The 25,608-nt window shown below is 33.1% G+C and overlaps 1 protein-coding gene and 1 pseudogene across 1 annotated transcript; both read left to right on the plus strand.

The window, feature by feature from the left end:
• Positions 1 to 632: 632 nt before the first annotated feature.
• inf2 (inverted formin 2) lies at positions 633 to 11,528 on the plus strand. Its single transcript, XM_058749508.1, has 5 exons — positions 633 to 758; positions 5,254 to 5,697; positions 7,714 to 7,829; positions 9,183 to 9,342; positions 11,491 to 11,528. Exons 1-5 carry the CDS (start codon positions 749 to 751, stop codon positions 11,526 to 11,528), a joined length of 768 nt encoding a protein of 255 aa, XP_058605491.1. The 5' UTR covers positions 633 to 748.
• Positions 10,917 to 24,681, plus strand: LOC131523261 (inverted formin-2-like; annotated as a pseudogene).
• Positions 24,682 to 25,608: the final 927 nt, after the last annotated feature.

A 25,608-nucleotide genomic window follows, 5' to 3' on the forward strand; every position in this document is an offset into this window, starting at 1 on the left:
TCAAAATTTGTACATTATTATTAAAGGAAAATAGCGTAAAAACCTTTCACAATCTGTCATTTTGATTCTTTTTTTTTTGTAGACAGTTAGACACTGGGGAATAACACCACATTATTGCACTGTGGTAATGTGGTAATGTGGTAATTTGTCAGTAACTGGTAATTTTTTGTAATTATTGATTTCCAGTGTAGTCAGGTGTGTCTGCTTACTCAGTAAAAGGCAAGTATGGGCTTATAGGTGTATATAATGATATTTATGAGCAAGAGGCTTGTGAAGTTGAATCTCATGCGATGCATTGTGGGTTTTTTTGGCTATTAAACTGTTTTTATTGCTCTGAATAATGTCCAATTCTCTAGATTCCTGTTGATGAAAATAATAAAGTGAGAGGTTGGCTAGATTGAATAATGCATCCAGTCATCAGAAACAAAACTGCATTGCTCTCATGCTGTTATCATTCTGGCACGATCCATGTCATTTTATGTAAGTGGTTATTAAACGGCCTATTTGCATTTCACAGGAAACGGCTGCTGTTTGTCCCGTTAGATTGTGTCGTGTAAGCGTGACAGTCAGGAGGAAATGTGATAAATTCACACTATTTCTAGTGATGCTCTTAATAAGCCGCACATTCCAGTGAAATAAGCAAGCCGTTGTTTGCAGGAGTGTTTGTATGAAATCTCTGTACTTATATGGCCTGTGCTTTCCTCTGAGCTACTTTCACCCGAACATCATCTGAGTGAGTGTGACTTTCATGTTTGCAGGTTTGTGACAAACACACGTGATTGTGTTGCTCATATGTAGGTTATCATCACTCGTGAGAGCGTCTGACCTCGCAGAGAAGCTTTATCAAGGTCAACACAGAGAAGACGCTTCTGAGCTTCTGTTAAAAGCCGTTATAGTCAAATAACCTTTGGACTTTCTTGCTGCTTCTCTAAAAAAATATCAATGCAAAAGGATTTTTAAAGTTAAAATGATTATTACAGGAAAATGTGTGTTTTTGTAACATTATTTTCCTGACAATTCCACTCCAAAAATGCAATGCAATATGATTTTTAAAGTTAAAATTCTAAAGTTATTATTAAAGGAAAACATGCTTTTTTAAGTCAGAATATTACAATGAATATTCAATTAAAAGTTTCTTTTTGTGACACTATTTCTTGCCAGTTTCATCCAAAATTAAATAAATAAATAATAATAAAACAAAAAAGCAATGCAGTGGGATTTTTAAAGTTAAAATGTTAAAATGATTATTAAAGGAAAATGTATTTTTGTGAAACTGTTTTCTTGATAACTCCATTTAAAAAAAAAAATAGCAATGCAATATGATTTTATACGTAAAGTGTTAAAAAGATCTTTATTGAAGTTAATATATTAGAATATTTATTACAGGAAAATTGGCTTTTTGTGACACATTTCTTGACATTTCCATCATGAAAAATAACAGTGCAATGGGATTTTAAAGGTAAAATGTTAAAATGATTATTAAAGGAAAATATTTTTTACATTTCTTTTTTTTTTTTTCAAAAGTGCAATGCAATATGATTTTTAAAGTAAAAAAATTAAAAATGATTAAAGGAAAATGTGCTTTTGTCACATTATTTTCTTGACAACTCCATCCCAAAGAAATAGCAATATAATGGAATTTTTAAAGTCAAAATGTTAATATAATTATTAAAAGAAAATGTCACAATTCCATTCCCAAAAAACAGCATTGCAGTGAGATTTTTTTAAAATACGTACAAAATAGGAATTAAAATCATGAAGTTGCCATGACAATAATCATCCTAAAAATGTGCTTCAGCATGATATAGTTCCTTATTTCTATCTGCTTGATTTTGGGTCAAAATATGGCCTGACATTGCGATTTTGTGCAATTCACTCTTCAGAAAAATGACCACAGTGTACATTACTGAAAAGCAGAAGTATCGGGTCGTATTGTTCTGTGAGTTTCCCTTCACGTGAAAGTCTTTCCTTCCTGACCGCAGCGTGTGACCGTGTGCTGAAGACATTGGAGGGTCTTTGTGAAGGACATTCCTGGCATTCATGCTGAGATTCATTCTCGCATGAACGTTTGCACAATTTGTTCTCTAAACTGCAGAAAAAGAGTGTTTTTGTCTTATCTGAGCGGCTGTTTGTGACTTAGCATGACACGTATTTCACCAGATTGTGTTTCTGTAGATCTGTATCAGCTGTAGATGTGCCTCAGTATGTCATAAATGAACTTTTCTTGTGATTTCTTGTTCTGAGAGGGTCTTTGTATTGAGTAACTGGCATCCAGAGACGAAACAAGCCCAAATATGCCCAGCTTTCCCCAAGCCAAACATCTCAAATAGCCTTTAACTATGAAGCCAAATAAAGCATCTCTCTGACTTTCCCTCGGTCAAAACAAACTGGGGTAGAGAAGGGAAAACTGAATCCGGTGCCAAAGACGCTCTGGCACTTTTGTTGAGCATCGCTGTGGCATAAACGCTCTTTTGTCAGCAGTAAATCCCTGCAGGACGTCCCGATGTGGCTGATGGGACAGATTCCAGCACCGGGCTGGTTTGTTTTGTGTAAGATAATCAGATATGAAGTGAAGATCGTGTCGAATCAGCAGATGTATAGATGGATGTACAATACACTGCAATGCTTTTATCCAGCAAGTCAGTGAGCATTCTGAAATAGACTTGATTTATAAAAAAAGTCTCCTCTGCTTCCCAAAGCTTCATTTATTTGATTAAAAAATTGTTAAATATTATTGCAATTTCAAACAGCTGTTTTCTATGTGAATATATATTAAACTGTAATTTATTTCTGTGATGCGCAGCTGAATTTTCAGCATCATTATTCCAGTCTTCAGTGTCACATGATCTTCAGAAATCATTCTAATATGCTGCTCAAGAAACATTTCAGATTATTATCAATGTTGAACACAGCTGTGCTGCGCAATATTTTTGTGGAAACCGTCATACGTTTCATTTTTCAGGATTCACAGATGAATATAGTTCAAAAGAACAGCTTTTGTAACATTATAAATGTCTTTACTGTCACTTTTGATCCATGTGTCCTTGATGGATAAAAGTAGGCTATTCATTTCTTTCAAAAAAATTAAATGAAGTCTTACTTTTCAAGGGTATTGCACATGAAAGTGCATAAATCAAATGTCTTTTATTTGGAAAATATTCATGCAAAAGGAACTTTTAATTCAGTTTTTATTTTCAAGGCTGCTGTTCACAGTTTATCCAGAAGCTTATACTAAGTGTAGTTTGGTCTAATATTTTTCTATTTGAATATATTGTAACATGTGATCATTTTCAGCATCATTACTCCAATCTTCAGTGTCACATGATCCATCAGAGATCATTCTAATACACAGCAACTTTAACTGAAGTGATGCAGATTTTTATTTTTCATCCAAAAGCTTACATTAAGTATATTTTGGTCTGTACATTAACCTCGTATGACTTTCTGACCATCTGCATTGGCGTTTGTGTGTGAGATCAATGGAATATCTCGTCTCTGTCTGTACGTCTGAGAGATTTCTGTGTTTGTTGAGTTTAAGGGTGTGTTCAGTCAAAGCTTTCAGCTGGTGTTTACTTACAGTGATGTGGAATAGAGCTGAACTTGCTTTCGAATTGACATAATCATTTTGCATTAAAAAGAACCTTTAATCTTCACAGTTACTATAAAAACTCTCGAGTCTGTGGTTAAAATGAATTTCGTGCCAGCGTTTGCCATTGAGAGCCTCTGTCTGCGTCTGCTGATCCCAGAACAGCTCATTTGATGAATCACAGTGAAACATGCCAGGAGAGTCTAAACCCACATGGAGAAAGACGAGGAGAGCTCGTGTTGGGTTGAGTTTTGCAAGTCTGAACTGATCATCCATTCCTCTGGATAAAAGAATGTGTTACAGCTGCTGTATTAGCTTTCCTTCTTGTGACACTCGGCCCGCATTTCCTCTAAATACGGGTGTTTCTGATAAACGCTCTGACCTTCCTGCATCTTCAAGCCAAGTTTGGATGTTTTGCAGCATGAGAGTTTTAAGAGATGAATTATTCCTCGAATCATGTGTCTTTATGCTTGCCAGATGTTGCTTTATGTTTCACCAGCAGCACCAAATGTGTGCTAGTGACTCAGAATTTGTCTCTCTTTTATGAAAGTATAGGTTGGGTTATATTATTTCCATATTATTTATGATCTATGTTTATTACTATATTCATTTCATACCATTAATGGGGAAAAATGCATTCTGCGTGTTTGTTAGACCTTGAAAATGAATGTAAACTTCACAGAGTCAGCTGCCTTTTAATTTAGGGCTCCATGAAATTAGTTTTATTTAAATTAAATATTATAAATTGTGTTTTCCTTTTTATTTTTCCTGTATTCTGTGTTTTATGTTTTAACATGACCTTTTCATCAAAAATGGTGTCTAAAGAAATTAATTCTTTAAACTTTGGCAATTTAATAAAGCTTTTAAAATGTAATCACATGAAAATATAACAATTTACAGTAGCCTAAATAAAATACTATTATTTAATTTTTATTATTTTGTCAAAAAAGGTTCTGTATAAATTAAAACAGATTAAAAAAAATCTTGGTTTTATGATATTTTGTATAATAATAATAATAATAATAATATTCAGTTTATTAAAACATTCGTTGTTGTTGTTGTTATCATCAGCAGTTTTAATTTATACTGTATGCAAGCTCTATTGTACCACACTTTATTAAAAATAATAAATTAAATGTAACATTTTAATACAATTATTATTATGAATATCATAAAAAGACGGTTTTATACGGTATATATGTTCTGTTGCACAACACTTATTTTATAATAATAATAATAATAATAATGTCAATGTAATGTTTTAAAAATGTTTATTATTATTATTATTATTATTATGTCAATGTAATGTTTTAAAATGTATATTATTATTATTATTACTATTATTATTATTAGGAATATCATAAAAAAAAAATTTTTTCCATCCGATTTAATTTATACAGTATAGAAGTTTTGTTCCGCAGCACCTCATTTTATGATAATAATAATAAAAATAATTGTGTTTATTGAAAATTTTATTATTATTATTATTGCTTTGAGAAGTACTTTTTGCTGTACAGTAGTTGTATATTTCTGTCACAATTTCTTCAAGTTAAACCAAACTTTTATTTTGGCATGTTGTAGAGAAGAGATTTTAGTTTTTGTGTGAATCTAAATAAATCTATTAGTATTGTGTGTTTAATTAAATTCTCTGCTTTTTACTTTCGCAGCACCTCCCTCGATCTTCATCTTCATCTTCATCATCATCATCATCATGTCTGGGAAATCAGACGGCGCGCAGAAGAAGTGGGCGGCCGTGCGAGGTCGAATGGGTTCGTCTCAGGACTCGGACAGCTCGCAGGAGGCCAACCTGGAGAACGCAGACGCCGAGCTGTGCATCCGTCTGCTGCAGGTGCCCACCGTGGTCAACTACTCGGGCCTGAAGAAGCGTCTGGAGAAGAGCGACCAGGTCTGGATGGTGCAGTTCCTGGAGCTCTCTGGGCTGGACCTGCTGCTGGAGGCCCTTGACCGTCTGTCGGGACGCGGCTGCTCTCGAATCTCAGACGCTCTGCTGCAGCTGACGTGTGTGAACTGCGTGAGAGCCGTGATGAACTCATCCGCCGGGATTCACTTCATCGTGGATAATGAGGGATACGTGCGCAAGCTGTCGCAGGGTACAGACGCTCTTACTGTCTCATTTCAACCCTAGAACTCCTACTGTATCATATTTGATATGCAAAAGCCTCTATCAAAACATTGCGTGTATTTGCTTAGTTTGAGTCTTTGAATAAAATTGAGTTGTTTTTTCCTCCATATTCTTACCATATCAGACTATATGAGCCATAAAAGCCTGATGCATCAAATATAATACTAATTAAAAACACGTATGCAAAAAATGTTTTAAATATTTTTTCTAAAGTGTCAATAATCCGTTCCATTTCCAAAAAAATTGTCAATTCAAAGGATTGTTTTATGGTCAGAATTAATTACTTTTAATCTCATAATTGACTTATGTCATAAGTTTGACTTTCTATCTCATAACTATGACTTTTTATCTCATAATTGACTTGTCATAATTTAGATGTGTGATAAGTGAATTATGAGATTAAAAAGTAATAATTATGAAATAGAAAGTCAAACTTACAGGTAGAAGTCGATTATGTGATAAAGTCATAATTTTCACTTACTATCTTATAATTATGACTTTTATCTCATAATTATGACTTTTTATCTCTTCACTTGTCATATTTTGACTTTGTCTTATAATTATGACTTTTATCTTAGAATTTTGACTTTTTACCTCAAAATTATGACTTATAGTGTGTAATATGATTTTTGTGTCTCATAATTATGAGTTTATCTCATAATTCACTTGTCATGACTTTGACTGTCTCATAGCTGACTTTTTACCACAAACTTGACTGTCATAATTATGACTTTTATCTTAGAATTTTGACTTTTTACCTCAAAATTATGATTTATAGTGTGTAATATGATTTTTGTGTCTCATAATTATGAGTTAATCTCATAATTCACTTGTCATGACTTTGACTGTCTCATAGCTGACTTTTTACCACAAACTTGACTGTCATAATTATGACTTTTATCTTAGAATTTTGACTTTTTACCTCAAAATTATGATTTATAGTGTGTAATATGATTTTTGTGTCTCATAATTATGACTTTTATCTCATAATTCACTTGTCATGACTTTGACTGTCTCATAGCTGACTTTTTACCACAAACTTGACTGTCATAATTATGACTTTTATCTCATAATTGACTTATGTCATAAGTTTGACTTTCTATCTCATAACTATGACTTTTATCTTAGAATTTTGACTTTTACCTCAAAATTATGATTTATAGTGTGTAATATGATTTTTGTGTCTCATAATTATGACTTTTATCTCATAATTATGAGTTTATCTCATAATTATGAGTTAATCTCATAATTCACTTGTCATGACTTTGACTGTCTCATAGCTATGACTTTTTACCACAAACTTGACTGTCATAATTATGACTTTTATATTAGAATTATGGCTTACTATGTCATAATTTCAATTTTTCATCTCAACATTATGACCCCTAAAAGCTAAATAAAATATAATACTCAACAAAATACACATGCAAACTTTTTTAAAAGTTTTTTTTTTTTTAATATATTTAGTCTAAGGGTTCAAATAAACTGTTAAATTAAAAAAAAAAAAATTCACTATAGTTTCATTTGTCAGCGTTTACAGGGATAAAGGAATTGTTCACCCAAAAATCATTTACTCACCCTCATGTCATTCCAAACCCAAATTTCTTTCATGCTTCTCTTTTGACGATGCACATGTTCACAATCCTAAAACAAGTCTGTCAAAGTCATGCAGTCGCTGTTTCTACATCCGAAAGAAGGATTTGGCCGAACTGCTCCTTTAAAACTGCGCACTGTCCAGTAGACAAGATAAATTCAGAAAACACACATTCCTCCAAAGCATTGCTCACAGTATCTGCATTGCACAATCTTCACACCTATCACATGCTTTGGCTGTTTTCTTTTAACCATCAGAAGTACAAAGTTCACATTACGTCTCCCAAAAATGAGCTCCTAAAAGTGGAAAGGGACAAAACGATGGAGGAGGAAGCTAAAATGATGGAGGAGGAAGCTAAAGACACTGCCTTTCCCTTCCCTTTCTCTCCAGCTTTGGACACGTCCAACACCATGGTGAAGAAGCAGGTGTTTGATCTGCTGGCGGCCCTCAGCATGTTCTCCTCTGAGGGACACAGACTCGCTTTAGATGCTCTTGACCATTACAAGGCAAGTGTTCATATGATTTATATGATTGTATGATTCATGCTCCTCCATCTGGCTGAGTTAAGGGATTGATATCAGGTCAGAAAGTGAGTTTTAAGTGTGTTTTGCCCTGGTGATCTGAAGCGCTCCGCTGAGACAGATAACATGCGTCTCCTGTGACCGTTTGTGATGGATTTCGTCTCTTAATATATCAGTGCGTAACTGCATGAGGGTAAAAACACAAAACTTCACACACTGTAGCTTCTAAATAGACGGAGGAATTTTATTCTTTCTGCCAAAGTGACATTTGATTTTCTGAAAAGACGATTTTCTTTCTGTATTTTTGTCTGGTTTTCCAGTACAAATATCTAAATATTCTTAAATCAAGATACATTTACTTTGTTTTTTAATTGCTTGCTGGCATATTTATTTATTTACTTACTTATATTTACTTAAAATACTTTTCATGGTTTTCATTAATATTTTCTTTCTTACCCAGTTGGCATATATTATGATTTATTTATTCTTTTTTTTACTTATATATTTGCTAGTGCTGTCAAACAATTAATTGCGATTAATCGCATCCAAAATAAAAGTTTTTGTTTACATAATATATGTGTGTGTAGTGTGTATATTTATTATGTATATGCATGTATATATTTATGAAAATTTGTTTATATATTAAATATATTTATAAATAATATAATAATATGTATATACATGTAAATATATTCAAAATATATACTGTATGTGTGTGTATTTATATATACATAATGAATATACACAGTACACATACATATATTATGTAAACAAAAACTTTTATATTGGATGCGATTAATCGTTTGACAGCACTAATATTTGCTTATTTATGTACATATCTCTATACTTATTTACTTGCCTATTTACATATTGTTTTACATATCTATCTGCTTATTTATGTACTAGATTTCATTTTGTCTGTAATGTACTAATGAGATTTTAAGAAAAAAAATCTTAAGTTTCTCACTGTAATTTATTTATTTACTTATATATATATTACTTTTATTATTTTTTTAATTATTTTTTAAAACAAAACTTAATATCTTGTCATTTTCCGTCTCCAGTAAATGTGCCTTGATTTAAGAATGTTTAGGTACTTGTTATTGAAAAAAGACAAAAATACTAAGAAAATTAGTTGTGGTAGTTATATCAACTGAACTTAAACCAGAGATATTCTGTGAAATCTTATGCTTGCATATTTTATCAAATTTTCAATTGGACAATTATTTTAGTTTTTAAAGTGCAAAGTTTGATTGACAGGGCCTGCATGTTAAAATAAGCTCAGTATAAAGTCTGCATGACATTAGTGTTGATGCCAGTGTTGTGTGTGTCTAACAGTCTGTGAAGACGCAGCAGTATCGGTTCAGTGTGATTCTGAATGAACTCCAATCCACTGATAATGTGCCTTACATGGTGACCCTTCTGAGCGTCATAAACGCCCTGATCTTCAGCGCCGACAACCTGCGCCAGAGAGACAAGATGCGCAAGGAGTTCATTGGTACGTCAAACCTAGATGCTGCATACTATGCAGTATGCACTTTGAACTGTCTGCAATTGCCTGTAATATTTTGAATAGTACATTAAACTTTTATTTACTGTATACTGCAGAAAAAGTATGAGTAGCATGCAAGTATGCTGTTTAGAACACAGCTTTTATAGAATACTAGCATACTACATACTGCACAGTGTACTGCCTACTGGTTATTAAAAATAGCATGTGAAATAGCAGGCAATGCGCAACCATTTAGAAGTTAGTATGCTTTTGTTTTCATAGAATATAGAATACTGGCATACTACTTACTGCATACTACACAGTGTACACTGAATGCTGCCTGCTATTTATTAAAAATAGTACATGAAACAGCATGCATTGTGTAACTATTGAGACAGTAGTATGCTTTAATTTAGCGTTATTTCTGTAAATTGCAGTCTGATCACATAATGAGTAAAAACTGTTGTAAGTTGTTGTTGCTTACTGTGTACTGCACATTTTGACCAATTTAGTAGATGCAAAAATTGTATGAGTAATATAGAAGAATGCTATTTTGAACACAGTCTTTAATCAAAGCATGTCCTTAGCATGGAATACTAGCATACTACTTACTGCATACTACACAGTGTACACTGAATGCTGCCTGCTATTTACATTTACATTTACATTTAGCAGACGCTTTTATCCAAAGCGACTTACATTGCATTCAAGTTACAGTTTTTTTTTTTACATTTGATCAGCTCTTGCTTTCCCTGGGAATCGAACCCATGATCTTGGCGTTGCTAGCGCCATGCTCTACTATTTGAGCTACAGGAAAGCCATTTATTAGAAATAGTACATGAAACAGCATGCATTGTGCAACTATTGAGACAGTAGTATGCTTTAATTTAGCGTTATTTCTGTAAATTGCAGTCTGATCACATAATGAGTAAAAACTCTTTTAAACTGTTGCGGCTTACTTTATTTAGCAAATTTTTACTGATTTAGTAGATGCAAAAATAGTATGAGTAGTATGGAAGAATGCTATTTTGAACACAGTCCTTAATCAAAACATGCCCTTAGCATGGAATATAGATACTTGCATACTACTCACTGCATACTGCACTGTGTACACTGAATGCTGCCTGCTGTTTATTAAAAATAGCATTTGAAATAGCAGGCAATGCGCAACCATTTAGAAGTTAGTATGCTTTTGTTTTCATAGAATATAGAATACTCGCATACTACTTACTGCATACTACACAGTGTACTATTTTATTAAAAATAGTACATGAAACAGCATGCATTGTGTAACTATTGAGACAGTAGTATGCTTTAATTTAGCGTTATTTCTGTAAATTGCAGTCTGATCACATAATGAGTAAAAACTGTTGTAAGTTGTTGTTGCTTACTGTGTACTGCACATTTTGACCAATTTAGTAGATGCAAAAATTGTATGAGTAATATAGAAGAATGCTATTTTGAACACAGTCTTTAATCAAAGCATGTCCTTAGCATGGAATACTAGCATACTACTTACTGCATACTACACAGTGTACACTGAATGCTGCCTGCTATTTATTAGAAATAGTACATGAAACAGCATGCATTGTGCAACTATTGAGACAGTAGTATGCTTTAATTTAGTGTTTTTTTTTTTTTAATGTAAATTGCAGTCTGATCACATAATGAGTAAAGAAAAGTGTTAAAAACTCTTGTTTCTTACTGTATATAGCACATTTTGACCAATTTAGTAGGTCATCTAGATGTGCAACCTATTGTGCATGATATTCATATTGCATACTGGAAAAATAGTATTAGTAGTATGCAAGTATGCTATTTTGAACACAGCCCTTATTAATAAAATCTAAAATAGTACCTCAATGATACTAAAATAACACATCTGTATATTGCACATTTGGACCATTTTAGTAGGTCATCTGAACTGTGCACAATATACATATTGCATACTGCAAAACTAGTATGAGTAGTGTGGTTAGTATGCAAGTGCTAACGGAAGTGATCAGGTCTTAATTGCATTCACCTGTTTGTCACTCAAGCACACGCCTCCTGTTTTGTGCTTTAAGACAACTGAGCTTTCCAACAGAGCACTAGATGTTTTTGAGCATTATTTATGGTATATTCATGGACTTTATGTTTATTTTCATCTACCAGGATTACAGCTGCTTCACCTGCTTCCGAAGTTAAAGTGAGTTTGTTTAATTCATTGAAATGTGCAACTGTGCACGGAAAAACAAAGTAGAAATGCACTCTGAGCAAAGGAAATTAAACATGCAATCAAGCTCAAGTTGAGATGTTCAGTTAGAGTGTGTGTGTGTGTGTGTGTGTGTGTGTGTGTGTGTGTGTGTGTGTGTGTGTGTGTGTGTGTGTGTGTGTGTGTGTGTGTGTGTGTGTGTGTGTGTGTGTGTGTGTGTGTGTGTGTGTGTGTGTGTGTGTGTGTGTGTGTGTGTGTGTGTGTGTGTGTGTGTGTGTGTGTGTGTGTGTGTGTGTGTGTGTGTGTGTGTGTGTGTCTTTTAGAGAAGAAGATGATGAAGACTTGATCATTCAGTGTGAAGCGTTTGAAGAGGCCATGGCTGAGGATGAGGACGAGCTCCTGAGGCTTTATGGAGGAATTGACATGAGCAACCATCAGGAAGTCTTCACATCTCTATTTAACAAGGTGAGCAGCAAGGGATCAGCTATAATGCCAAAAATATTATTATGATTTTTTTTTTTTTTTTTTTTATATGATATAGTCATTTACCATTAATGAGGAAGGAAACGCTTTCCACATGTTTGTCTGACCTGGAGAATGCATGTAAACATAGCTTGTTTGTTCCCAACCTTTAAATTTAATGAAATGCATTTTATTTTTCCCTAAATTCTGTGTTTTTCACTTTATTGTTTCTTTATGATTTATTAAAAAATTATCAAATGGGGAAAAAAAAAAAAAATATTATTTACAACAAAACCTTGCATTTTTATTTATTTTTTAAATTCAAATATGATGCTACAAAACTCTATGAATTAAGACATGGATGAAAAAATATCCCGATTGTATGATATTCTTTAAAAAATAAAAAATATTATTGTTTCTTTAAGAAGTTGGTCAGTCAAGACATCCCGTTTAATTAAATTCACAAAAGTTATTTTATATACACAGAGAGTATAATAAATGCAAATAGTGTTTACTTTAATGTTTTAAATAATAAATAAAATGTCAAAATATGTATAAGCATCGCTCAGTGTAACACATTTATGTAAATGTGAAACAACATAATTATTCTGACCTGTACTTATTAAAATATATAAAAGAATAAGTGATCATACTAAATTTTATTAGGTTTTAAATGAAGAAAGCTATTGCTAGGATTGTGGCAAAGACAGTATTTTGAGTCTTTTAATGTCATCTAATAATTCTTGTTCTAAAGGATATTTTTTTGCTATATAAAGTGTTACAGTGAATGACATTTTAGCTGTTTTCTTCTGTAATTCATGCTAAAAATGTATGATAGTCAATATTTTTTTTGCTCAGCAAAAACTAAAATAAAACGGGACGCATTCTAATGTAAAAGCTGTGTGAAAAATACAGCGGTGGCCAAAATGATTAAAACACTAATATTTCCAGCAGCTAAAAATGGTTTTAAGTCAATTATTTCTATCGTCTGCTGTAGTGTCAGTAGGAAATATCAGTTCACATGTATATTTCCTAAATGTAAACTGATGTTTCCTACTGACACACTACAGCAAAAGATAGAAATAACTGACTTAAAACCATTTTTAGCTGCTGGAAATACTAGTGTTCTAATCACTTTGGCCACCGCTGTATATTTTAGTGCGTAACGGTGCAGATGAGTTCTATGGTGGTCCCTGCTCATCTTCCAGACCTGTGCTGATCGCTCCGTGTTCTTGGGCCCGTGTCGTGTGTTTGCAGGTGAGCAGTTTCCCGTCGTCTCTGCAGCTGTTGTCCGTCTTACAGGCGCTGCTTCTGCTGGGTCCAGAGCGAGCGGATATCTGGCAGGCGCTGGAGGCGCTCGCTAACCGAGCCATACTGATCGCTCAGAGCTGTGAGTCTCTCTGTATTCCAGTCTGTTTCTCATAGAGTGGATTCTGTTTGAAATACTGACCCCTTTATTATTAGTGCTTTGACGGTGAATAGTTGAACTGTCCTTCTGTGTCTGTTCTCTCTCTGGGTCTGATCACAACAATCTAACATATTACATTTATTTTTTGGATTACAATATTCTGTGGCATTACTATGACATACAGCAATCATTCAATACCATGCCATTTATTTATTTGCTTATTTACTTATTTTTATTTATGGTTTTATATTTATTTACTCGTGCATCACTTGCTTGCTCATTTACTTTTTTTACTTATTTGTTTGTATATCTATATATTATTTACATAAGCAATTAACAAATTAAATGAATATTTAATTTTAGTCTTATTTCCTTATACATTTACTTGCTCATTTACTTTTTCTAGTTATATTAGCATATTAATTCACTTGTTTACTTTACTTATTTACCTATATTAACTTTATTTACTTATGTACTTGATCATTTATTTGTTGTCTTTTATATTTGCTTGCTTGTTTACATATATCCATTCCTTATTTAATTAATTTATTATTCATATATAACACATAATGCATTTACCAGTATATTAACTTCAGTTATGTACATATTTACTTTATTAATTTTAATTTATGTTTGTTTACTTATTTAATTATTTTTATTTATGGTCTTATTTTTACTTGCTTGCTTCAAACTTGCTTATTTATTTTTTTACTTCATTATTTTCTTGTATATTAATTTGCTTATTTGCATTAATTTATTTAACTTTACACTTATTTAATTATTTACTTTATTTACTTATTTGCATTTTGATTTCACTTTACTTGCTTATTTATTCATTTTAATTTATTTCCTTATTTATTTGTTTATAAACAAATGTATAAGGAACAAAATCAAATGAATCACTAAATCATGCTAATATTTACTTATAGTTACTCATTTCCTGTGTTTGTTTGTAAGATTTCATTTTCCCCGTGATGTACTGATGAAATGTGATGTTTCACAAAGTGATTTTATTTTTCCCAGCTGAGATGGACTCGTGTGAGAAGATCCTGCAGCGTCTCGTCTTCTCTAAGGAATCGTCCAAAGGCTCTTATGAGGTCGACGGTTCCAAAAGAAAGAATCAAGCCGTTCAGACAGAGACCAAAGACGACACACTGGAGTGTTCCTGCATACCAGCCAAAAACCAGGAACCTCCGCGCAACTCCACCATGACCGGACGACCTCCTCCTCCTCCTCCGCCTCCGCCCAGCATGGCTTCTCCTCCAATCTCAGCAGTGCATCTCAAAACAGGAGCTGGACCTCCACCTCCACCTCCTCCTCCTCCTTTACCAGGAGCAGCGATGCTGCCTCCACCTCCTCCACCTCCTCCTCCTCTTCCAGGAATGGCTTCTGCAGGTCCTCCACCACCTCCTCCTTTACCTGGCATGGGTGCGCCGCCGCCGCCTCCTCCTCTGCCAGGAATGGGAGCTCTTCCTCCTCCTCCTCCTCCTCCTCCAGGAGCGGGTGATGTGATCGTGGCCCGGACGTTTTACCCGGGTGGCCAGTGTTACTCGGCGCCGGTGAAGAGCGGCCCGCATCCCACGCTCCGGATGAAGAAACTCAACTGGCAGAAGCTGAACTCCAGAGCCGTCACCGGTGAGATCCGCGAGGAACGCTGCTGCGGGTCCCACAGAACACATGAACTGAAAACAACTGTCACTGTGCCAAACGCACGAGAATCTCAATATGTAATGTAATTAATGTAAGGCGTAATATCATTAACTAAAGCTAAAACAGTGTAAAATCATTATTTGAAATAAAATAACATATTAATAGGAATAAAATATTCTGAAAAAAATAGCATGTTCGGAACATATAGTTTATGCTAAATAAAAACAAACTCAAAATTATTAAAACATTAAAATAAAACAATATAAACATTTAATCAATTCAAAATATTAGTAAAATTTTTTTTAAAAAACAGACGTTAATTTAAAAAAATGAACAAATAAAAAAATAACGTAATAAAAATGAAAAACATGACACTTTAACTAAAATTAAAATTAATCTAATTGAAAATATTAACAAATTTAAATCCAAAAATGTAAACCTTTTATTTCAGCTAATTGCAAAGGCAACATTTCTTATTGTTTAGTTTGTTAATGTACTAAAAACTAAAACTTCATATTTAAATATGTAGACTTACTGAAACTTTAACTACAACTAAAATGAAATAATATATGAAACTAAAAAAATCTAATTAAAAAATTCTAATAGTGTATCAATGATACTAAAATAACACTGCTAATAGCCAGGCCATTCATTATTTAGAAAAGACTGGCAGATCAACAGTTTGTTTGGTTTTGAGGTTTTTTGGGCTGGTAAGTTTCTAAATTAGAATTTCTGTCTGTCCAAAACTATAATTATTTCAGAGTATTTGTTTCTGCATATGGATGATGTAATTGCAAAGTGCCTCAAACTGAACTATCAGTCTCAGAAGCATTCATTAAATCAGATCTGAAGTGATGCTTTCTATCAGCTCTTGCATTTTTGTGTGCAAATACAGCGCATGTTTGATCGAGTACATGTTGTTCTTTCATAGATGGTCCTTCAATGTGGGCGTCTGTCACGAGCGATTCTCCGCTGGAGCCCAATTACAGCAGCATCGAGCAGCTCTTCTGTCTGCCGCTGGCCGAACCCAAAGACAAGAGCCCGGCCGCGCCGCTCAAGAAAGAGCCCAAGGAGGTGAGGGATCCTTCAGAGGAGGGCTGTGCCATATTGACGAAATATCTTGATATTTTCTGGGATTCTATCGACGATGATATTTTGCTGAGTGTGTTATTGCACTGATATTTTAAGGACCGCTGACTGAAGTTTTTAATATTCTGTGTAATAGTCAATAGCTTTAAATTGATTTTAGGCATTTTTACCATTTATAAAGCCATTTTAATAAAAAGTGTGCATCACCTTTTACAGTAAAAAATTCTTACATTTAATCCGTGAATTAGAATAATAAGACATTTGGGCAAAAAATTAATCATTATCAACAAAATTCATCTTTGCAGTGCAGAGGAGACACAGAAGCTGCATCTAAAGTGGCATTTAGATTTATTTACGCTGTTTAATGCAGGACGTGAATGCATTTAACCTGCAGTTACAAATGCAGAAATACTGTTTTGATATTTTAAACACAAAGCGTTGAATACTGATATTTGAAATTATGGAAATTTGGGTTTGAGAAAAAAATTGAATTTGAGAGAAAATAAAATGCATTTCATAGAAATGAAAAATGTCATTTTTGTGAAACATTTAATAAATTGTTAAATTGCAGAAGTCTCATGATTACAATTAATTACACGTGCTTTTTGATTACTAAAATTTAATTTAACCTTTAAAATGGAGTCTTGAAAAAATGTAAATGGAAAAAAATAAAATAAAAATTGAATTTGTGAAAAAATGGATTTCATTGGAATGTAAAAATGTAATTTGTTAAACACTTAATAAATTGTGTAAGTCCTATGATTACAATTAATTACACGTGCTTTTTTTTTGATTACTAAAATTTAATTGAACCTGTAATTTAACCAGAAAAATTGTAATGAAGAAAAAAAATCTTTGAATATTTTTGAAAAAAATAAAAAACGGAATTTGTGAATAAATAAGTGATTTTCATAGGGCCTGTAGTATAACATCACCTGATGAATAAGTCACAAATAAACATTGAAGAATTTTCTCCTATTACTCAGATTTCCTTCATTGACCCCAAGAAGAATCTGAACCTGAATATCTTTCTGAAGCAGTTTAAGTGGTGAGATCAGAGGTTTTGGACTGGTTAGCGTGTGTTTTTGTGATGTTGTGGCGAGACGTTTAAGATTATTTGTTTGTTTCACTCACAAACAGCTCAAATGAAGAGTTTGTCTCAATGGTGCAGAAAGGAGATTGTTCGAAATTTGACGTCGAGTCCCTGAAACAGCTTCTGAAACTGCTTCCGGAAAAACATGAGGTACTTCCCCGTAAAATATGATAATTTGCAAGTATTTCACATTGGTAGACCTTGATGCAAATGAAAACGAAGCTCACAATCAGTGTTTTCTGTCATTTGCATCTGACCATAAGCAGGATAGACTGCAGATTAACTTTATTGCTTCTGCTTCTCCAGATTGACAACTTAAAATCCTTTCAAGGAGATCCGGACAAACTGGCCAACGTGGACCACTTTTACCTCTCACTGCTGGCTGTACCCTGGTAAAATGACACTAAAACCCAAATGATAGTACTATATGTGCATGAGGCAGGTATTATGGAGGATTGAGTGCGTTTCGTCTGTCATCAGTTACCAGCTGAGGATTGAATGCATGCTGCTGTGTGAGGAGACGCTGTCTGTGCTGGAGATCCTGAAGCCGAAGGTGGAGCTGGTGGAGGCGGCCTGTGAAGGTGAGTACAAACCACGACTGACCGCTGCTGCTTAAAACTGTTCTGCTCTTAAAGATCTTCAGCAGAGCACAGTGTAACGTTTAAATTTAAGATTTGAAGCGTTCAGATTCTTGTGCAACATGTGAGAGATCACTTTTTAAAATGAATTTATTTGTTTTAATGTTTTATTTTTGTTTTGTATATATATATATATATATATATATATTTTATTTATTAATGTATTGTTTGTGTATTTATCTTATTTTTGTATTTATTCATGTATAATTTTTTTTTTTTTTTTTTCTATGCATTTTATCCATTTATTTAGCTAATTAGTTTGTTTTTGTTTTGTGGAATTTTTATTTATTTTATTCATATTTTGTTTATTTTTTATTTTAGGTTTTCTTTTGAATATTTTATTTTGTTTCATGTGTTTTATTTTAAATTTGTTTTGTTATTTGTTGAAATTTACATTTTGCAAATTAAAAGTTCACATACAAATGTTCACTAAATTTTGCATACATTAATGCATTTGTTAATGTTTTTCACACATTTTTGTTTTAATGTGCAGTATTTATTAGTGCACACAGAATTAATATTTTTGTGAAATTAATGAATGCACCCAAAAATAACATTTTTGAACTCAGTGACGTGTGTGTCGCCCGCAGATCTCAGGAAAAGTTCACTGCTGCCCAGTTTCTGCAAACTCATCCTCGACGTTGGAAACTTTCTCAACTATGTAAGAAAATAACAATTTAAGAAATCATCAAAGCCGTAGAGATGCTATGACATGTCCCTACCAATATCCAGCGACTACTGAATTGTCCCTAGCAATCATTTTGATTAAACAATGAAATATGTGCATGTAACCACTGTTGTAATTTTGGTCACATCTGAAAAAGGTCACATCATTGATATTACTGAGAAGTTAAAGAAATAGGCATTTAATAACGTGTGGAGTAAGAACATATAAGAGCCGACGTGTTTGAAACATACGAGCACAGTTCAGCTGAATGATAAAGTTTACCCTCTTTAACTTTTATATTCTGCTGTTTTGTGTTCGTCTGCTCTTTTTGCATTGACTATCACTCTATAGACTAATACAATCACATACAACAATCATTCGTCATATTTATTTTATCTGTATTTTGAGCTGCGGCTCGTCATATTAATGGAGTGTTTCTCTAGTTAGCAGTAAACCGGTTACCTCACCTCAATATGTTTGAAGATTTGTTGGATGTTATCTTTGGAATGGAAATATTAATATTTTATTTGTAAACATCATACTCGCAAGCATTGACTAGAGCGGCCGTGATCAGCTCCGGTGACTTTTTATGTACACCATGTGACCTGTAAATGCGGAAAAATGTAAAAAATTGGGAAATATTACTTTTTTCGAATTGCCTAAAAAGCCACCTCATGCGAGCTTAAACTTTTGCGATTTGTATATGAACTTTTTTCTTTTTTTTTTTTTCTTCAATTAGGCGTATTTTCAATTTGTGCAATTTGAAGGGTAATGGAAACGCAGCTAGTGTCGTGTAAACATGGCTGAAGACGCAAAAAATGGAGAAACAGACAAACCGATTCAATTGAGTGAGTCATTTACGCCAGAACTGCTCCTATTGATTCAAACTTGTGACTTCGGTCATTCAGTTCAAGTGATTCACTTGCAAAAACCAGTGAATTTCGACATCGCTCGGATTTCGTTTCATGGATTGAATGATTTACGATCTGCAGTCCTGATCTGAAATGATGGTTTGTGAATCATTTGATTCAGATCGGAGTTTCGGAGCGTGTTCGCAAATGTTTTTTTCTGATTTCTTTTTATTAAACAGTTGAGGAGGTTCCTCACTTGCATGTAAGGCGCTTTGAGTACCCAGAAAAGCACTACATAAATGTAACAAATTATGTTTATTATTATTTATTTATTTATATATTATTATTATTACGGTATTATAAAACAAAGAAAAAAGAAAAAGTAGGCCTATACATAAATACAAATAGTAACCTTGTTTTTTTTTTTACTATAAATACCATGGTTAAACTATGGTTAGTGTAGCAAAACCATGGTTAATTTGTGGTTACCATGGTTTAACTATAGTTTTGTTTTTTAAACCATGGTTAATTTTGGTAAGGCATGTGTTGCCAGGTTAACCAAAAACAGCTTGCAGGAAACACAAATGAATGAAATTATATATTTTATTTTACAAATTATATATTTTGCTATATTTTCTTTTGCGTAGTCAAACGATCCAAAGAAAACCTCTTTAAAATGGAAAGAAAAGTCCCTTACAAAATGACATTGGATGAACGTTAAAAGATTCTTAATGTACACAGAACAAGTGAATGAATCTTCCTCAGAAGAGACAAAAACAGCAACTCACTTCAATGTTTGACTTGTATTATAATTACATCCATAAGCTTTTAGTGAAATTTGGAGTAACTAATTAATCTGTTGTTTGAGTTCTTCATATTTAAGGATGGAGCTGTAGTTTTTACTGTTAATTTGATTTTATTCATGTTAAATTTGTGCGGCTGTGCATCAGTGATTGTCTGCGTCTGAAGTTTGTTGATTTTGTTGGTCTCTCTTGTTGGAGATTTGGCCGGTCAGGAGGCGTCTGTGGCTCTAATGCCCAAATCACCCTGGAAACTTGCTGTGTTTTCTGTGTTTACAGTGTCTTAGTTCCTCTTTTTGTCAATTTTTCCTTTTTGCCAGGGAAGCCACACAGGAAACGCAGAGGGATTCAAGATCGGTTCCCTGCTAAAACTTACCGAAACCAAAGCAAACAAGAGCCGCATCACACTCTTACATCACATCCTGGAGGTACACAATACACATTAGCAGCTTTATTCATGATTAAACTATTTCAGGAATTGAAAAGTAGAATATAAATATTGGGAAACTTTTTAAAACTTATTAGATTTAGAATTACAAATGCCGTCTTGGATATTATTGTTAACTAAAATCAAAACTAAAACCATTTAAAAAAGTAATTATTCGAAATGAAATGAACATTAATTCAAATAAAATGTATAAAAAATAAAACTTATTTCAGCTAGCTGCCTAAGCAAAATTTCTCATTTTCAATTAGTTTAAGCTGAAGTACTAAAATAACTAAATAAATTTAAACTTCATAAAAACTAAGAAAACTATTCAAAGAAAACGAACCATAAGAAACCCTTTCATTACTTGAAATAAAATAAGACGATTATTTTTAACTTAAACTGATTTTAATTTTTAACATTTTAATATTATGGTTATATAAATATAGTAGTTTTTAATGTTAAAAATAATTTTAATTGATATTAAAATATTTTGATCAATAGGTAGTCTAATTAATCATTTCTATATTAATATTGAATTATTTAAATACTAATTAGTTATTTTTAATAAACTTTTTAAAGTAATATTAAAATATTGTAATATCAATTTAAAAATCAATAGTCATTTTTATGTTTTATATGAACGCTTTTTAAATATTTATATAAATATAAAGTACTACTAAAATGTTTAATGAATATTAAAATATTTTAACAGGCAATAGTCATTTTTAAATATTGATTAGTTAAAATAATTGTTTTAATATTAAGTTGTTTTTAAATATTACAATTTTAATACTTAATAGTCTTTAATTAAAAACTAATGTTTTTATTAATATTACAATATAAATTATTTGATATAATCTCAGAGCCACTGTTGGATTTATACTGTCAAGCTCCAAGAAAAGACAAAAAAAAGCACCATAAACATAGTTCCTATGACTCAAGCACTTTATATTAACCATGTAGTTTAATCTTTTTTGTATATGTCCTTTGGCAGTAAATACATTTTCTAGGTCAGAATGACATGAGTGGATAAAAGCTCTATTTTTGTATGAATTACTTGTTAAACTCTGCTTTCTTAAAAGCGCTCCTCCTGCTGCTCTCTGTGATCAGTGCTGAGTGTCTGTGGATCTTGTGATTTCCAGGAAGCTGAATTAAACCATCCAGAGCTGCTGGAGCTTCCAGACGACATCGAGGCCTGTGAGAAAGCGGCCGGGTAAAACAATAGATTGTGAGAGTGTGTCACTGAGAAACGACTGAAGCGACATCTGATGACAATCACCTTTCAATCGTTCTTTCAGTGTAAATCTGGACTCTATTCAGGCTGAAACCAAAAACCTTCTGAAGAGACTGAGAGACGCGGAGAAGAAGGTCTCCTCATCGCTGGAGGACGTCAAGCAGCAGTTCTCTGGGCTCATCGAGGTACAGATGCGCGTTTACACTGAAAACAGCTGCTCTTTCCAGCTTTGTGGTGTTCCTGATGTTCCTGTGGTGTTTGTGCAGAAGAACCTGACGGCGTGTGACGCTCTGGACCAGCGTTTCTCCAACATCGACAGCAGAAGGGTGATCTGGCTCAGTATCTGTGTGAAGACATGGCTCAGCTCTCACTGGATGAGCTCTTCAGCACCATCAAGACCTTCCGCCAGCTCTTCATCAGAGCCCTGAAGGTCCGTGAGAGTTATAATGCACAAAACAAACACGTTATATTGGCTTCATGAAGGCTTGGGCTCAGATAAAGATGCTTTTTAAAGCCTAACTTGAACTGAGACATATTAAAGCTGCAGTACGTAACTTTTTTTTTTTTTTTTTTTTTTTGGGGGGGGGTTAAAAATGATCCAAAATCAATATTTGAGCAAGTACATAACCAGCCAGTGTTCAAAACTATCGTCTTACTTTAGCCCGATTTCGCAATGGTTAGCTTATAATAATGTTTTCTAATTTGAGTGATACGGGTAGGTTTTCACAGGAAATTCGAGCATGGCACTGCGTCATTACGTCACGTCTGTAAACATAAAGAAGTTTTCCCGGCTACTAAACTATCGCATGTGAGGATCCTGCAGGAGACGGATCGTTTATAGCCTTTTCTCACAGCAGCTGGAATAATTAAATGCATCATTTTGATGGCGGATTGTAATCTAGAAAGGATTATGCATTTATGAAACGCATGTGAATGAAATTAAATTATATTCCAGTTTTAAATGTGCTTCTGATTTTATATAAAGCCTTATTACACAAGATTTTAAAGAGAGCCAGTTTGACGGTAGCATAATTAGCTTTTTGGGTTAAAAGAATTTCTTAATGATATTTGAATGGCATGACAATTAGAGATTAGACTGTACAGAAAGGAAGATAATTCCGCAAACAGCTGCAATTCCACGTTTTCAAACAGATGGCGACAAAGAGCTTTAAAGACCAGAATATTAGAATATTTAGGGCTGCCCCCAGGTGTGATTCCCGGTGGCCTGGCAGCCGATTTGGCCTTCTGTCCTGTTTTGTGGTTGTTTTATTATAATAATAATAATAATAATATGTGACCCTGGACCACAAAACCAATCTTAAAGGGATAGTTCACCAAAAATGAAAATTCTGTCATTAATTACTCACCCTTATGTCGTTCCAAACCCGTAAGACCTTCGTTCATCTTCGGAAGACAAATTAAGATATTTTTATGCATTCTGAGAGCTCTCTGACCCTCCATAGACCGTAATGCAATTACCACGATCAAGGTCCAGAAACATAGCAAGGAGATCAGTAAAATAATCCATGTGACATCAGGGGGTTCAACCGAAGAAGCTACGAGAGTACTTTTTGTACGCAAAGGAAACAAAAATAACGACTTTATTCAACAATTTGTCTCCTCTGCATCACCCTAGTGCCATTTTGGAGAGTATCCATTGAACGTAAATGGTGTATGCTGTTCTGTGTCAGCTGCGCCACGCGTTCATTCGCAAGGGTTTCCATCTGAGAAAGACGTATACGTGTTTTTAACAAACTTGTGTGTGGAAGAGCTTAGTTTAGTACTTGCATGCCGCGTGACAGTCGTTTTCTGTGCGCTCAGGAAACCATGTATCAGATGTTTATACTAATATATGGCTTTAAAACACATGATTTCAGCGCAATATACATCATAATCAAAACCAAATAGATGTTTTTAGAAGTTACTAGCTGTAAAGGCAGCTCTATTCTGGAAAAGGGGGCGGAGGGAGCAGCAGCTCATCTGCATTTAAAGAGACATGCACAAAAACAGCCCATTTCTGCTTCCACTCAAAATAGGCATTTTCAAAATGATATAATAAATGATCTGTGGAGTATTTTGAGATGATACTTCACAGACACATTCTAAGGACACATGGGACTTATTACATCTTGTAAAAAAGGGCTCAATAGGTCTCCTTTAAAGGCTTATTATTATGATTTAAATGGTTTATTAATAAACGTGCGATTAGTCGACTAATCGCTTAAAATGAACGACGACTAGTCAACCAGAAAAATCTTTAGTTGAGGGCAGCCCTAATATAATAAAATATTAATTAAACAATTTCTATTGATATTAAAATAGTTTAAAGGTGCAGTAAGCGAATTTTGCAAGACGATGTTGACATTTGAAAGCACCAAAACAAACACGCCCATTCACCAACAGGACCTCGCCCCTATTTTGATGTCTACACGTACATACACAACCATGATAACGACGATGGCAGAATGCGCTACGCCTGCCGGCCGAGGGTATGAAGTTGTGTGAAACAAAGCAAAATCAGTGTTACTCATTTTGTAGTTTTGTTTTGCACTGTGGTCAAAAGCGTTTTTCAAATAGTGCTTAGTGCACCTTTTAGTATTAATAGTTAAATAATATTGAAGTTGCTTTTAATATTAAAAACTGTATATTAACCTCCTGTAGGAAAACAAGATCCGTAAAGAACAAGCGGCCAAAGCGGAGAAAAGAAAGCAGCAGCTGGCGGAGGAGGAATCCAAGAGACAGAAAGGAGAAGATGGAAAGATAAGTGAGTCGTTACAAACAATTCCTGTCCGTTTATTGGTGTTGTCATTATAGCACCCAGCGTTTCTCTCTCATCACATTCAGTGCAGATGAAACTTGGTTTGTTTTGCTGTGACGCTGGAGATTCAGTTCTTCAGTACGCTTTAGAATACAGATGTTAATAAACCAGAATCAGATGTTACATATTCACTTCCAGTATTTCACATCACTAATAGAAATGTTTTCATTTAGAAGAGGCTCAGAGCCGCAGGAAGACGGCTGCATCATTGATCAATTAAAACTGTTTAATCTTCTTGTAATATTAAAATGTTTTAATATTATTTAATAGATCATATTTCATTATAATATAAGTCATTTTAATAAACTTTCTAGTTAATGACATTTTTTAAAAAATATTACAATATTTTCATATTCATTAATGTTAATATTAAAGTGTTTTTAATTAATTAAAATGGTCATTAAATCATTTCTAATTAATTTATTCATTTAAACTAATATATTTTAATTTAATATTACAATATTTTAATATTAATTAATAGTCATTTTAAATTAAACTAATGCTTTTTAATTAAAGTTTTAAAATTGAACTTTTTTAACTAATATTAACTAATTAAAATATTTTACTGAAGTTGTTAATTAAAATGAATGGTTTAATATTAACTATATTTTAATATTAAACGTGTAATACTATTACATTTTAATATTTTACATTTTAATATAAAAGTTTAATATTAAAGTGTTTTTAATTAATATTACAATATTTTAAGTGTAATATTAGTGTTTTTAATTAAAACAAATGTTTTTAAGTTAATTACAGTATTTTAATAAGTAATAGTCATTTAAAGTTAGACTAATATATTTTATTTAATATTACAATATTTTAATAACTATTAGTTAATATTAGTCATTTCAGTTAAACTGTTTAACTAACATAGCATTTTTTTATAGTTGTTTTAATATTCTAAAAGTATTATAAATAAGTTGCATTTAAAGTCT

The sequence above is a fragment of the Onychostoma macrolepis genome, chromosome 17, assembly GCF_012432095.1.
Source record: "Onychostoma macrolepis isolate SWU-2019 chromosome 17, ASM1243209v1, whole genome shotgun sequence".
Taxonomy (NCBI): domain Eukaryota; kingdom Metazoa; phylum Chordata; class Actinopteri; order Cypriniformes; family Cyprinidae; genus Onychostoma; species Onychostoma macrolepis.

Coding starts and splice junctions, on each gene's coding strand:
- inf2 (XM_058749508.1), top strand. Junction 7,830..9,182: donor ATGCTCTTGACCATTACAAG/GCAAGTGTTCAT, acceptor TGTGTCTAACAG/TCTGTGAAGACGCAGCAGTA. Junction 9,343..11,490: donor GATGCGCAAGGAGTTCATTG/GTACGTCAAACC, acceptor TTCATCTACCAG/GATTACAGCTGCTTCACCTG.